This window comes from Hyalella azteca, unplaced genomic scaffold, assembly GCF_000764305.2.
Source record: "Hyalella azteca isolate HAZT.00-mixed unplaced genomic scaffold, Hazt_2.0.2 contig1361, whole genome shotgun sequence".
Lineage (NCBI taxonomy): Eukaryota > Metazoa > Arthropoda > Malacostraca > Amphipoda > Hyalellidae > Hyalella > Hyalella azteca.
In genome coordinates this window covers 26,622-38,987 of record NW_025931682.1, presented here as the reverse complement: position 1 = coordinate 38,987, position 12,366 = coordinate 26,622, and the positions used below count along the sequence as shown (strand labels likewise).

The 12,366-nt window shown below is 38.9% G+C and overlaps 2 protein-coding genes across 3 annotated transcripts in view; one reads left to right on the top strand and one right to left on the bottom strand.

The window, feature by feature from the left end:
* LOC108664417 (tight junction protein ZO-2) overlaps nucleotides 1-3,390 on the bottom strand; it is a 43,235-nt gene extending 39,845 nt beyond the window's left edge. Inside the window, exons 1-3 of the mRNA XM_047882432.1 lie at nucleotides 3,199-3,390; nucleotides 508-620; nucleotides 24-152 (exon numbers count right to left, since the gene is read on the bottom strand). Of these exons, the coding sequence (XP_047738388.1) occupies nucleotides 24-152; nucleotides 508-598 (220 nt within the window). The 5' untranslated portion in view covers nucleotides 599-620; nucleotides 3,199-3,390. The remainder of the gene's footprint in view (nucleotides 1-23; nucleotides 153-507; nucleotides 621-3,198) is intronic.
* A 1,859-nt stretch (nucleotides 3,391-5,249) lies between these two features.
* LOC108664420 lies at nucleotides 5,250-12,241 on the top strand. 2 transcript variants are annotated; one of them, XM_018150999.2, is made up of 4 exons: nucleotides 5,250-5,320; nucleotides 6,932-7,405; nucleotides 8,816-8,918; nucleotides 9,455-12,241. In XM_018150999.2, the coding sequence occupies exons 2-4, from the start codon at nucleotides 7,117-7,119 to the stop codon at nucleotides 10,299-10,301; spliced, it is 1,239 nt and encodes a 412-aa protein (XP_018006488.1). In that variant the 5' UTR covers nucleotides 5,250-5,320; nucleotides 6,932-7,116; the 3' UTR covers nucleotides 10,302-12,241. The 2 variants fall into 2 exon arrangements, with proteins under 2 accessions (XP_018006488.1, XP_018006487.1); XM_018150998.2 differs by having other exon boundaries at nucleotides 9,452-12,241.
* Nucleotides 12,242-12,366: the final 125 nt, after the last annotated feature.

Genomic DNA, 12,366 nt, shown 5'->3' with positions numbered 1-12,366 from the left:
AAGGCCACTATTTAGCCAGCTACCTGAAGAGGTGACACCTGTGGCCCCATCCTTCAAGCTGAACTCACGGCTGCCTGAGCTGAAGCTGGCAGGTGTGGCCTCCCGAGGAGAAGGTTCGCTGTCATGTGGGGCAGCACTCGTTCTACCTCCGCCTGCAGCACATAACTTACGATACAAATGCCATGTGATTTACTTGCCCAATACAACAAATTCAGAGACACAAGAAGCATTCTGTTTAAACTTAAAGTATGATCCTATCACTTGAACACTCCTAAATAATTGAATGCAACACCAATTAATTGAAAACATGCAATGTGTTATCAAAAAGATCATTGAAGAAATAGAAGAGCAAGTTTATTTCCAAGTTAAAACTGTTATAAATAGTAAGGAAATTCTAAGACAAAGCTAAGTAAGGAAAGATAAATATATACGATAAATATATACAATAAATATATCAATCTTTATGTTTATATAATATATATAAAGATAAATATAATATATAATGACCTGATGATGCTTCTGTAGCTGGAAGTCCTCCTGCAGCTTTGCCATCATCAGGGGATGTGCTGCAAGAACTCATCCCAATGTCTTCACTCATACTGCTTTATCAATACAGCACCTATAGCCAAGAATAATAACAAATAAATAAGATTAAAATAGCCAGAAAAATAGGGAAGATGGTTATTTATGAAATAATGATTTCAACATAACACATAACCTGAGGATTTGCCATAATTTTCAACTAAATCATCTGAAAGTGACATTAAGTTATCCTACAGGGACATTAAGTTAATTGCTCCAATTTTTTGACATTTACTCTGTGCAAGGTAATCCCTTCTTGTAAAATTTAATCAGATATAAAAGCATACTAATAATCCATCATATATAGCAAATTGTTCAGCAATTAAAACTGAATGATGTCACAAATGCAATGACAATAAACCAAATACCATACTAAGATGATGCCCTTTCACCAATTGAGAAGGCGCCAATTATTTAATAAATTAAGCCAAAAGTGGTAATGCCAAAATCAACAAGAAAGTGCCATGCTGCTACAGTCCAATTAATAGAGAATAAAACCTAACTACAGTTCACTTGGAGTGATCTCAACTGTTTAAAAAATAATTTTTTTAGCAATTTTTCCTTTTTGATGAGCCACTAGATCTAGAATGACAAAATCTTGGACAACTTTCTGAATCAACTTTGATAAAAGATGAAAAGTTATAGGTATTTTAGTTTTTTCATATTCCAAAATATTTATATTATATTTTTAGATTTATTTCCATATAAGTTGTGTAAACATTATAGTTATTCTCTAAAAAAAATGTTCAAATGTATCTACACTCAAGTGTGAAAAACACCTACTTACCAAACCATAATAAAATTTTTGGAGCCATGAGTTGATAAATTTTTGAATGGTGAGTTCATTTAGACTAACAGGCAAATTTGTTGCCAAAATATTGTTTTATACTTAAAACATCATTACTGGAATTCAGGATTTGTTGCGGCTTTGCCTGCAGTATTAAGCTATCAAATATCATTGCATTCAATGCTATTGCCACATGCTATGCTGCCACTATGTGCATCTCATGCTTGTTTTATCACCTGTAGCAATCATACAGGTGACATTGCCTGTAGAAATTTTTATAGATGGCACCAGTATAAATTGTAATGTGCATACTCTGAGCTTATCACTGGGCAACCATTAGAAGATTTGTGAGTTTTTAAAAATCAATATTCCCAAGGTAAATGTATCAGCAATATCTTCAGCAGATGCAAATTATGCTGTTGGTGCATGGCCATATCAAAATGGCAAATTGGGGTAAATGTGGCTAATTTCATTCATTTTTATGACCGTTTCCTAATATTTGAAAAAAAAAATAAGAAAAATTTGAATATTTGAAAATCACCGGTTTAACAATTTTTTTTAGCTTCAATTTAAGAACTTTCAATCTGATATTCCAAATTGGTTGTTAAAGATCTTGAATATTTACTCACTTTCTGCACCCTGGGAATCTCGCAGCCAAATTACGCACTATTGTCAACAATTAGATAGGAGGTAATTCATCTAGCAGGAAATCACCAGGAATCTAGCTGGATTCTAGCAGTTTAAAAATGGCAATAAAGCTTTGGGTGCTGCTTGAAAGAGATATAAACATAATAATATTATTATATAATTGTATTCTATGCTTCTTCCAAACCAGCTTTGGCTCTTGCCTAATTTAAACATAGAAATTATGATAAAAATATTGCAAATCACAATTTCTGAATTTGCAATACTGACAAGTTTGCCAGAATTAATTATTAATACATATCAGCTTTCATTTTGCACTTTAAATTAAGTGGAATGGTGCCTAGTAACCTAAGAGATACTGTGACAGGAGCAGGTTTGCAATTTTCCCACTTGTTTCTGAAATCATTGTCGCTCCACCATGACAAATTTTTAATACATGTGGAATCTTGCAGAACGATTGTCCACTTTTGTTAATTAGATAGGAGGTAATTCATCTGGCAGAAATCTTGCGATTCTCTAAATTTGCGGGAAAGCTCTTGTTGCGGCCCTAAAGGTAGATGTTTTCCACGCTTGGTCAGGAGTCCCCCAGAAATCTGGGGATTTTAGGCATTATCTGGCAAATTTCACCTTTTTCAGCAGCTTTGTGAGTTTTCTCAATTTGGAAAATCTATAGTACTGAAAACTAAAAAAATTACCTACTTTTACCAATAATTTTTAGAAATCACCCTTGTAATCACAATGTAATGATTGTTTGTACCTGCAATTTCAGGAAACTACTGCTCAACATTAAAAAATAGGCTAGGTGGAATACCTACCAGCAAAAAATGGTGCAAAATATGTATTCAAATTGCTTGTTTTTTGTAGTTTAAACAAGTTTCTCAACTCTCAATTACCTATAGCTAGGTAGTAAGTTCTCTAATAGGCCTAATATGGCAAAACAGAGGAGTAGCCATCCTCACCCGCCAGCAAGGCAGCAATGCCAAGATTGCCAGTCTGATCATCTGATGTAGGCGGAGGATGCCAAAATTGCCAATGCCTGCAGCATGCAGCCAGCAGGCTCTGTGAAGTATGACAGTGGCAGACTGACAGTCAGACTGTCCGAGTCAGGCAGTCACAGACTCACAGCATCATCTATCAAGGTATTTAGCGAAAATGCGAAATGGACGTTCATTACTCACCAGTTAAGTTAAGCATACCGATGTTACTTCATACTCGGCTAGCAAGATATATTCTTATTCGTTACATAAATTTACTCTCCCTTAAATCCTAACTCATTTTATAGAGTAAATTAACAATTTCATTAGCTCATTCACTCATTGAACTGTCAAAATCTCAACTACGAGCAGAGGACTGAGGACCGAGCCCCGAGGAGTGTATTTGTTATCGATGCAGATCCTGTCCGCTGTTAAACTCAGCTGCTGAAACGAAGAAAGCATTTCCGATAATTATGAAGAATAATAATAATTATGAAGAACGGCGTGCATTGAATGTATAAATTGAGAATAAGGTATTTGAGGACAATAACATAAATTTAGAGCTAATACTAACAGTATGATTAACTGTTTACTCATTCATTAATTATTAAATTCATCACGATTTGTATACATAACATATGCTGTGTTTTTCGCTGTCTCACAAAAAAATCAACATTTCTAAGTGAAGAATGATCATTCACCCATGATGACGTAGGTTTCTAGCTCTACGCGTTGTATCTCAAGCAATGACATTTTATATCTGTTAATTTTTAAAGGCTTACTGTGAATACTGAATTATTTTTACAGGCTTACATATTATTTGGCATTATAAACGTGTAGCTGTATGCCATCTCCGTATCATATATCAAACGACATAACGATCATACAGAAAATTTTTCACAAAAATTTACCTGCTCTCTTTAACCTGAGAATCTTGAATAGATTAATAAAAATTAAGTTCTGGATATGTTACTGGAAGGCTTAACAGAATCGACCTTTTTGGAACGAATTTCCAAAGCAGGTTTCCGCGCATTAGTTTGCCAAATCGAAACCGATCTTGACCCAATCAACAATAAAGCTATTTATGGACTACGCGCCTGCAAGCGTTGACAGAATTTTTTCCGTCCGCTTCGTTTTCACGTAGTTTATTAGGCTGCTCAGACGCTAAAACTTGACGTTTGACACAATACGTGAGAACAAAGCAGACAAAAAAAATTAATCTGGCTGTGTAGGTACACTCGAATAACAACGACACCTTTACGAATTCAATTCATCATATTCATATGATAATGACAGTCAAAATATAAAAGGAGAAAAATGCTCCAAATATGATGGGAAAAGAAAGAAGAAATGAAGATTTTGCCGAGGAGATAAAAAAAAACAAGGAATAACGAACGACTCAAGCACAATATAATGGCCAAAAAAAGGTTCACGAACAAAAGCTTTTAAACACAAACCCATCGTAACTTATTTTGATAGGTGTTGAAAGGTATTTTCAATTTGGAGTTAAGCGGGCAATGGCTCACCGATGGTTAAAATTGAATGCATGAAAAATCCTAGACATGGACACTGATGTGATGGCTTCAAATTTTTTTGAGAACGGACGCAACAAAGTATAATCGGAAGCGATGAAGAAACTGCTGAGAAGGCTATATGCCTTCATTAAGACCTTTTGATGAAATTAATTTAATATTTCAGCAATTGCTCTGCAATACATGTCGATACACACAAAAAAAAACGATAAAACGGAAATCGTGCCTCGGATGGCCATTACTTTCTTCATTGTTTTTTCTTAGCGCACAAATAGTAGCTACGTAGCGTTCATTCGCGCACCGATTGCTGGAATTTCCTACAGATTTTCATCTTCGTCCTCGGGGTTTGTATCTTTTATGTCTCATGATTCTTTCAATGTTTATTTGGTTAATTTAATGAGCAGGTCTTGACATTTTTGTGCTGCCTGATCATGAAGCATTACCTATCATGCAGTACTTGATCTAACATACTGTACATTTGTCAGACGGCATTACGATGATACAGAAAGTTCATTCTACTTAAAATCTTTGCTCCCTTTAATCTGAGAGCTTAGACGAAAATTTTACGACATATCTCATATTTCTAGTATTTAACTTGATTGCAAGTTCTGTTAGAATCTTCAGGTGATTGATTCATTTCTGTTGTCGTTGCCTGGAAGGCTTGGCAGTTCGCTGGAACGCGGTAGCACTGAGGAGTTGAGGAGGTACGAAGATGCCAGTTACCGATGACCGTTGTTGGGAAGAGGTTAGACTGACACTATAGCTGATCAATTTATGTTTGACAGGATTTTCTGCATAAAGTAAGTTTCATTTTTAAGATATAAAATTCTCTTCGTGTTATTTTTTTAAAATTATGCAGTTACTAAATAGAAAAGCTTATCAGACATCAATAGATCAATACCTATGTACCTAAAATTGGATTAGTTTGGGATTGAATTTAGTTGAGACGGCCTCTAAAATGTTTTAGAGTGAGAAATTAGTGAATGATTGTGTCTTCTCTCTTATCTCAAAACTCTTGAACACTCAGTGCTGATATTAGAATAATGCAATTCTTTGTCAGATTCTGTATCACAGATGTAATTTGAGTACCGTAGCCGTAGGTACGAGTCGTTGTGGCCGTGGCGTCACCCTCAATTCTCAGAGAAATCATCCAGTACAATAACCTATGCAGCTTACTAACGAACAAAGTGAACGAACACTTGACGTTTCAAACCTACTTTTGTATTCTAATCAGATTCAGCTAAATTGATGCCTGTTAAGAAAAGGTAATTGAATGATTTTGGAGTGCTATCCTGCTTCTGCAAATCAATTTTCTGACCTAACCGATTTGCTTCCATCGATTGATTTTGAAGATATATGGTCTGTATTTTTATTATATTTTGAAGAGAAATATACATTACAGATTTTTTTATGCGGTCAAACTTCACATTAATAAATTATAACTACGAACTGTACTTTTTTGTATCATACGCGCCAAGACCAGATTTGGTGAAGCATAAATTCACAATGTTAATTCAATACATAGCTGGTCCACATACTTAAAATTTATTATCATAAATATCAGTCGTCATAGCTAAAATTCTATTTTACTTACATTGATTATTTACCTGGTGTGTGCAAATGTTAGGTGAGGCATTCGCTGCGCGCCAGGGTCTAGTATTGATTAGCTCGTGGGAGGGAGGGGGCGGCACCGCCATGTTGGATATCGCGCAACGCCCGACCCTTCCAGACGCACGTCACCTCGATCGGCGTTACAATTGGGATGAGAAATTGCTCACATTGAAAGATTTTCGCTCAATACTGGTAGTTAGTACGCTCTCTAAAACAGAAATACTGCTGATTCATTGGCATTCAGTTCCTCAATTGCATAAGCTTAGCCGTGGTATCGAAGCTAATTCGATCTGTACATACATACAGAACGGGGCTTATTTAGTCGGAATTTTACTCAGCGATATCATGCTTCGGATTGCATCAATGTGCAAAATCAAATTATGATTGAGATTAAAATTGCCGATGATTATCAAAACACATAACTATAAACATCAATGTCGTTATAGGGAAGTAACTCGTGTGGCTTTTGCGCTGCCGCAGGCGTATTCACTGCAACGTTTTATCATTGTACGTAGTCGCACGATAGCGTCGAGTGCCCAGTCAGCCGCGCACCCAAACATCGCTGCGACCAAATAAATCCATCAGTTTAATCACTAGCCTGATGTTGGTACTGCTGATAGCATACATCATTGCTTAATTCACGGTCGTAATATGACTGCCAGTCGGAAAATGGATGATCGGTTGAAGGTGTACGAAACTAAAACCGTGCTACACGGCATTACGTAGATAACCGTAGCACTCTGAGAATTTTATTCGAATTTATACAACAATATCAGCTAATCAAATTTTCAACTTTTCAGGCTTGTGTCAATTTTCTGCTGAATTGAGACCAGGCTCCTGCTGATCGCCAACGACGACTTCTGCTGCAGAATGACACGGATATTTGCCTCGGTGTTGCGTGTGTAAGCAGCGACCCATGCAACAGTGAAACGTACACTGCCCCTGCAGGAGTTAGATAGTGGCAGCTAGAGAAGTCGTTGCAGTCATGTCTCTCTTCCCTGACCTGATGTTGTGGGAGACCGCCGCGCTCACGAACTTGTCGTGCAGCGGAGGTAGGATGGAGTGCGATATTCTCAGGGAGCTTGGCCCCCCACCTGACATGATCCTGAGCCTTCCTCCTCCTCCCGTGCCGCCTTCCATTGAGAAGCTCGTGGTGAGGCTCGCTGCAGAAGCTGATCCTCAAGCAGGAGCTGCTGCCCATGAGGACGCTCCATGTCACCTCTGCACCTGGGCGCGCGGCAGCAGCGTGGGCGTTGTAGAGCGCGCACAAAAAGGTAATCAACCTTATCTTAAAGTAAATAATTAAGAATGTAGCTCACAATTCAGTCTATAAAACATCCATGATAAATCAATTATAATATAATTGTACACACTTTTTGATAAAGAGGTTGACGAAGAGGGTCATTTAAATCTAAAAACATCTGCAGGGGTTGGACAAAAGAAGAGTAACACCTGACATTTTAATATCGTAATTTTTGAACATGTTATAAAGAAAGAAAACGTGACTTATTTTTGTGTTTTATTGTTTATTGTTGCAGCTAATTTATGCTTTCTCCTTGTACAGATATGTTTAGTAATTTTTTGTGTCATAACCTAACCTATAAATGGCAAACCTCTCTGACTTGCAAAGAGGCCAAATTGTTGTTGCCCGTATGGCAGATGCGACTGTGATAGAAACTTCCGGAATGCTTGACGTTTCTAGACGTAAGGGTACGCACACAGTGAAAGCAGGTTTGCCCGCGCGGACAACCTGCTCTAACCTACCACAAGAATGAACATAAGATAATAATGTATGTGTTCACAGTGAAAACCTGTGCAAATAGGCTTCTGTATTCTATGGTTTCAGGCTCCAGCCTGAGCAGGTAACCAGCACGCTGGCAACCTGCTTTCACTGTGTGCGTACCCTAATGTTTCAGAAGTTATGACTGCTTTTGAAAGAGAAGGAAAAACGTCCTCTGCAAAGCACAGGTCTGCCGAAAGTCGATGTCTGAGAGACAGTCGGCACCTAAATCGAATTGTGGGGGCAAACGAAAAATAGCGGCTATTAAAATTACTACAGACCTCAATGGACACCTACAAAACCCAGTTTCCATAAAGACTGTCCACCGAGAGCTGCACAGATCTAGATTTTTTGGAAGTGCTGCAATTAGAAAACCTCTGATTTCAAATACAAATGCTTCAAAGCGTTTAGAGTGGTATAAAAAACTCCAGAATTGGTCCCTAGAGCAGTGGAAAAAGTGTGGTATCTGTGACATATCATCGTTTTCCTTATTTCTGACCTCTGGCCGAGTTTACGTTTGGAGTCAGCCAAAATTTATCCTGACTGCCTCCTTCTAACCGTAAAACATGGCGGGTGATCTGTAATGATCTGGGGCGCTATTTTTTGGAAATCCGGCTGACCCATGATTTTTCTTCACGGAAGAACCATTGAAGAATGAATTTGTCTTTGGTTGATTAACTACTTTAATTTCTCTACGTGCACATAAGAAGCCGAATGGTAAGAAAGAAATAATTCCCCCCAGCGCCTAATTAGATGCTGTAAATGTAACCAACTGCGCTCAGTGTCACGTTTGAGAATAGTTATCCTTCGTTCTGCTCTCACATGCAGACCATAAACATATAAATTAAAATCGTCTTCCATGAATTTAGGATTATTTTACCATAATCTCTTCGTGTATTTACAGGCCCAGTGATCGACGACACTTGGTTCTTCATCATCATTTCGAGCTGCGTCGCTGCTGCGCTTTTGGCCATTGTACTCATCATCGCGTACCTCAAATACAGAGAGTGAGTAACATTAACTTAGCTGAATGCATTAATTAGAATGCCGCATGTGCACACGTTCACATGTGACTTTTTTTACTACATGTGCACACACGTTCCAACTCACAAAACTTGGAACCGTTTAGCCAACAGTCTTAAGTAATTTGTTGGTAATTCCAGCTGGGAAAGTATGATTCGTATGGCTGGCAAAAAACCACCTTTGTTACAAATTTGTATCTTAACGCAGCGTTGCGCGGGATAGATACGCGCTCCCTGGCGTTTCGCCTCATATCTAAGAATATGTGAATAATTATTAAACTGAAGTAATAATATTATAAACACGTCCAAGCTCACAGTAAATGTAGAAATTTATTCAACTCCCACTTCGAAATTTGGAAGGAATTTGAAATTGCATTTTTTAACAAACATTATTTTCAAAACTAAAATCTTGGTTTCAAACCCACTTTTTCTGCTTTGTAAGTAATGCATCTTGATTCCAGAAAGTTTTTCCTATGATATGTGTGCGTATAATATTTGAATTTTTTCTGTATTTCCAGCAGTAAACTGAAGCCCTTGAGTGACGTGGTGCTGGCGAAGAAGGAGAAGGCGTTAGGGCTGGACCGCTGTGAGGCCGTCCTCTACCCCAACCCTCCTGCTAGGGCCCCTCCTCTGCCTCCGTCAGATCCCCATTATTCAAGCAAAGCCCTTTGGGCGGGGCTGAAGCCCCTCAACGACAAGTTCTACACAGTCGACCACTGCCAACCTATGAATCAGAAGCAGGCTCACATGGAAATAATCCAGGCTATGGAAGACAAGTATGACTACAAGCACTACGCGCCCGCCAACTACTCGACCCTGGCTCCAACGTACACTTCAACTGAAGGAAACAAGTCCATCGTGAACGGCTGTATGAAGCCTGGCATTTTTGAGAACGTTGGCTTCGTGCCCGGCGACGAGGGCGACGACGAAATGCTGCGTCGTAAGTGCGGCGTGTCGAGAGCGGCGTTGCTGCTGAGCCGACGTACCACTCTGTCCCGGCCGCCCTCGAGCCTGTCTCAGCCCGGACACCACTACGAAATGGTGTCCCCTCGCAGCTCTCCGGCCAGCAACAAGCGCCACATGTCCCTGGGTCGCAACAGCCGTGCAGGCAACGGCCAGCATCCGCTGATCATCAGCGCCCCAACAAACGTGCCGCTGGTGCGCCTGCCTCCGCTCAACAGCCGACCAGGGCGGTACGCGCTCACGGCGTTCGCAAACGGCGAGCACAGCCTCTTGCGCAACCACGAGGACCGCGTGCGGTGCTCACAGGTCGCACTGGACAGGTCAGGAGCACCCATGACTACTCTGGCCACGGTATCACCCACCGACCACGTCTACGCATCCCCCATCACTTCCCCCGTCATATAAACTCACACAGCGAGCAGCGGCGTCTTCTCAGGATTAATTTATTTAGGTCACATACAAGAGGCCATCTCAAGTTGGATCACCGAGTGAAACTTGACGTTTTTCACTATAATAAGGGATAAAAAATGAAAAAAATCAGATTAAATCAATTCGCTGCATTCAAAACGTGTGCTAGGAGCAAAATTTCAATGACTCATCGACCTCCAACATCTCTACGGCATTTGCTGTTTCTAGCTTTAATACAGGACAGAATGGCATTCTTCATCCCATATAGGTGATTAACTAAGGTCATTATTAGTTTTTTCTGTGTGTTATGTGCAATATTACTTTAAGAAAATTATGGTTTTTGTTTAGTTTGAAGATAATTAGTGATTTTACATTTTAATGTTTGGCCGGTATTAAAAAAAACGACCTCTAAACCTGATACATGAACAAACAACAGCGTTTGTACGCCTAAATTTGTGAGTGCATAAGCGCGGATGCAACTTGCTATCCAGTAGGCATCTTATATTGAAATGACGTTGATTACACGTTGTTTCAACGTAATCAACTCATAATCAACGTTTTCCACTCGTCATTTTTCTGGAGGGTAATGACTAAAAACTTTGAAAGAGCGCGCCCTCGCGAACACGTGCTTCTGAGCAGATAGGAAACTCTCAGTTCATTTCTATCTTCTAGTCAGCAAATATTAAGTTATTAGTGTAGAAGTTCCCGTAAATTATTCGTATACATAAGTTAATCGTAATGATGTACGTTAAGACTGTGTGTACAGTGAGTGTATAGATGTTGATTTTAGCAACATTTTCGTATCCGCTCGCAGAAATGGTTCCGTCTGTCATAAAAACTATTCCGTCGTAGGATCTCGCGTCCATTTTCACTTCAAGCATAAAGTGTGCAAAGTTCATTTTAAAGTTCCCTTCATTTCTTCACTTATAATTCCTCTGCATCAGAACCCAAAATGAGATCATACGCGATGAAACACTGCACGAACTTACCATTTATCTGCCATGTCATACCATGTCATCTGAGTAAATATTTGTGTAGTTAGCATCATAATTATCTTGTGTCTCTATATTAAATGATATAATGTGTTGAAGCGTCCCCATCTCTGCGCCGAAAACGAACAAAATCTCAAGCACACGAAGTGTGAACATAAAAGATCAATTGTTTTAAGAGGTATTCATTCTCCAGGATCGATTTTATCAACTTACTAACAAGCTCTAAGTTCTCCCATTGTTCTATGTACCCAAATACGTCTTCTAATGTGTATCAGCTTTGTGCTTGCCGCGTAATTTTGCATGTATAACTAACCACTAAAAACGCAATACTGAATCACATGGCAGATTTGACTGACTCAGCATATACATTCAGTTGCAGTTCGTCTAATAGTCATGGGAATGAATACCTACTGCAGCCTCTGCCACTGCGACCGACAATAAACTATATAGGCGTCGAGCGAAGGTTTAGTCCAAAATTTTTATTGGGCCATCAAGTGAATTATGTGCGAATGTCGTAATAGTTGCAACAGCAGCTGAAAGATAGCCGCTTTAAAAGCTGAACTTTGATCCGGAATATTGTTGTTTTATCTAAGATTGTGCGGACGCCAATGCAGGAAAATGGAATTTTATCTTCAGTAACATGGAAAATTTGGGCTGTAAATCCTGCCTCTGACGTGGTCTTTATCACACTACCACAATGGGAATAAATTAACCTACTATGCAGATGAAGTGCGGCATGAAACGAACGACTCATAAGTTGTCATTTTTTATGTCTACTCTTTTCTATTTGTGTGTACTCGTATTTTATCATGGCCAATATGCTATATTTCTGCAGGCTAGTGCATTATGCACTCGATTGTTCCAATAGCTCTGTTTGTTCTTTTTTCTCACGTGTCATTAAACTGTGTTACATGAACCAAAGATTAGTGAGATATGATCTTATTGTGAATGCGTTTCTTTTACCTTCGGGACGCCGGTAGAATGTGAGGAGTTTTGAAATCGCTTTTCATTTGAATTATGAGAGTTACACCGAATATGAATGAAATTTCATTCATAATCAAAGTCATTTA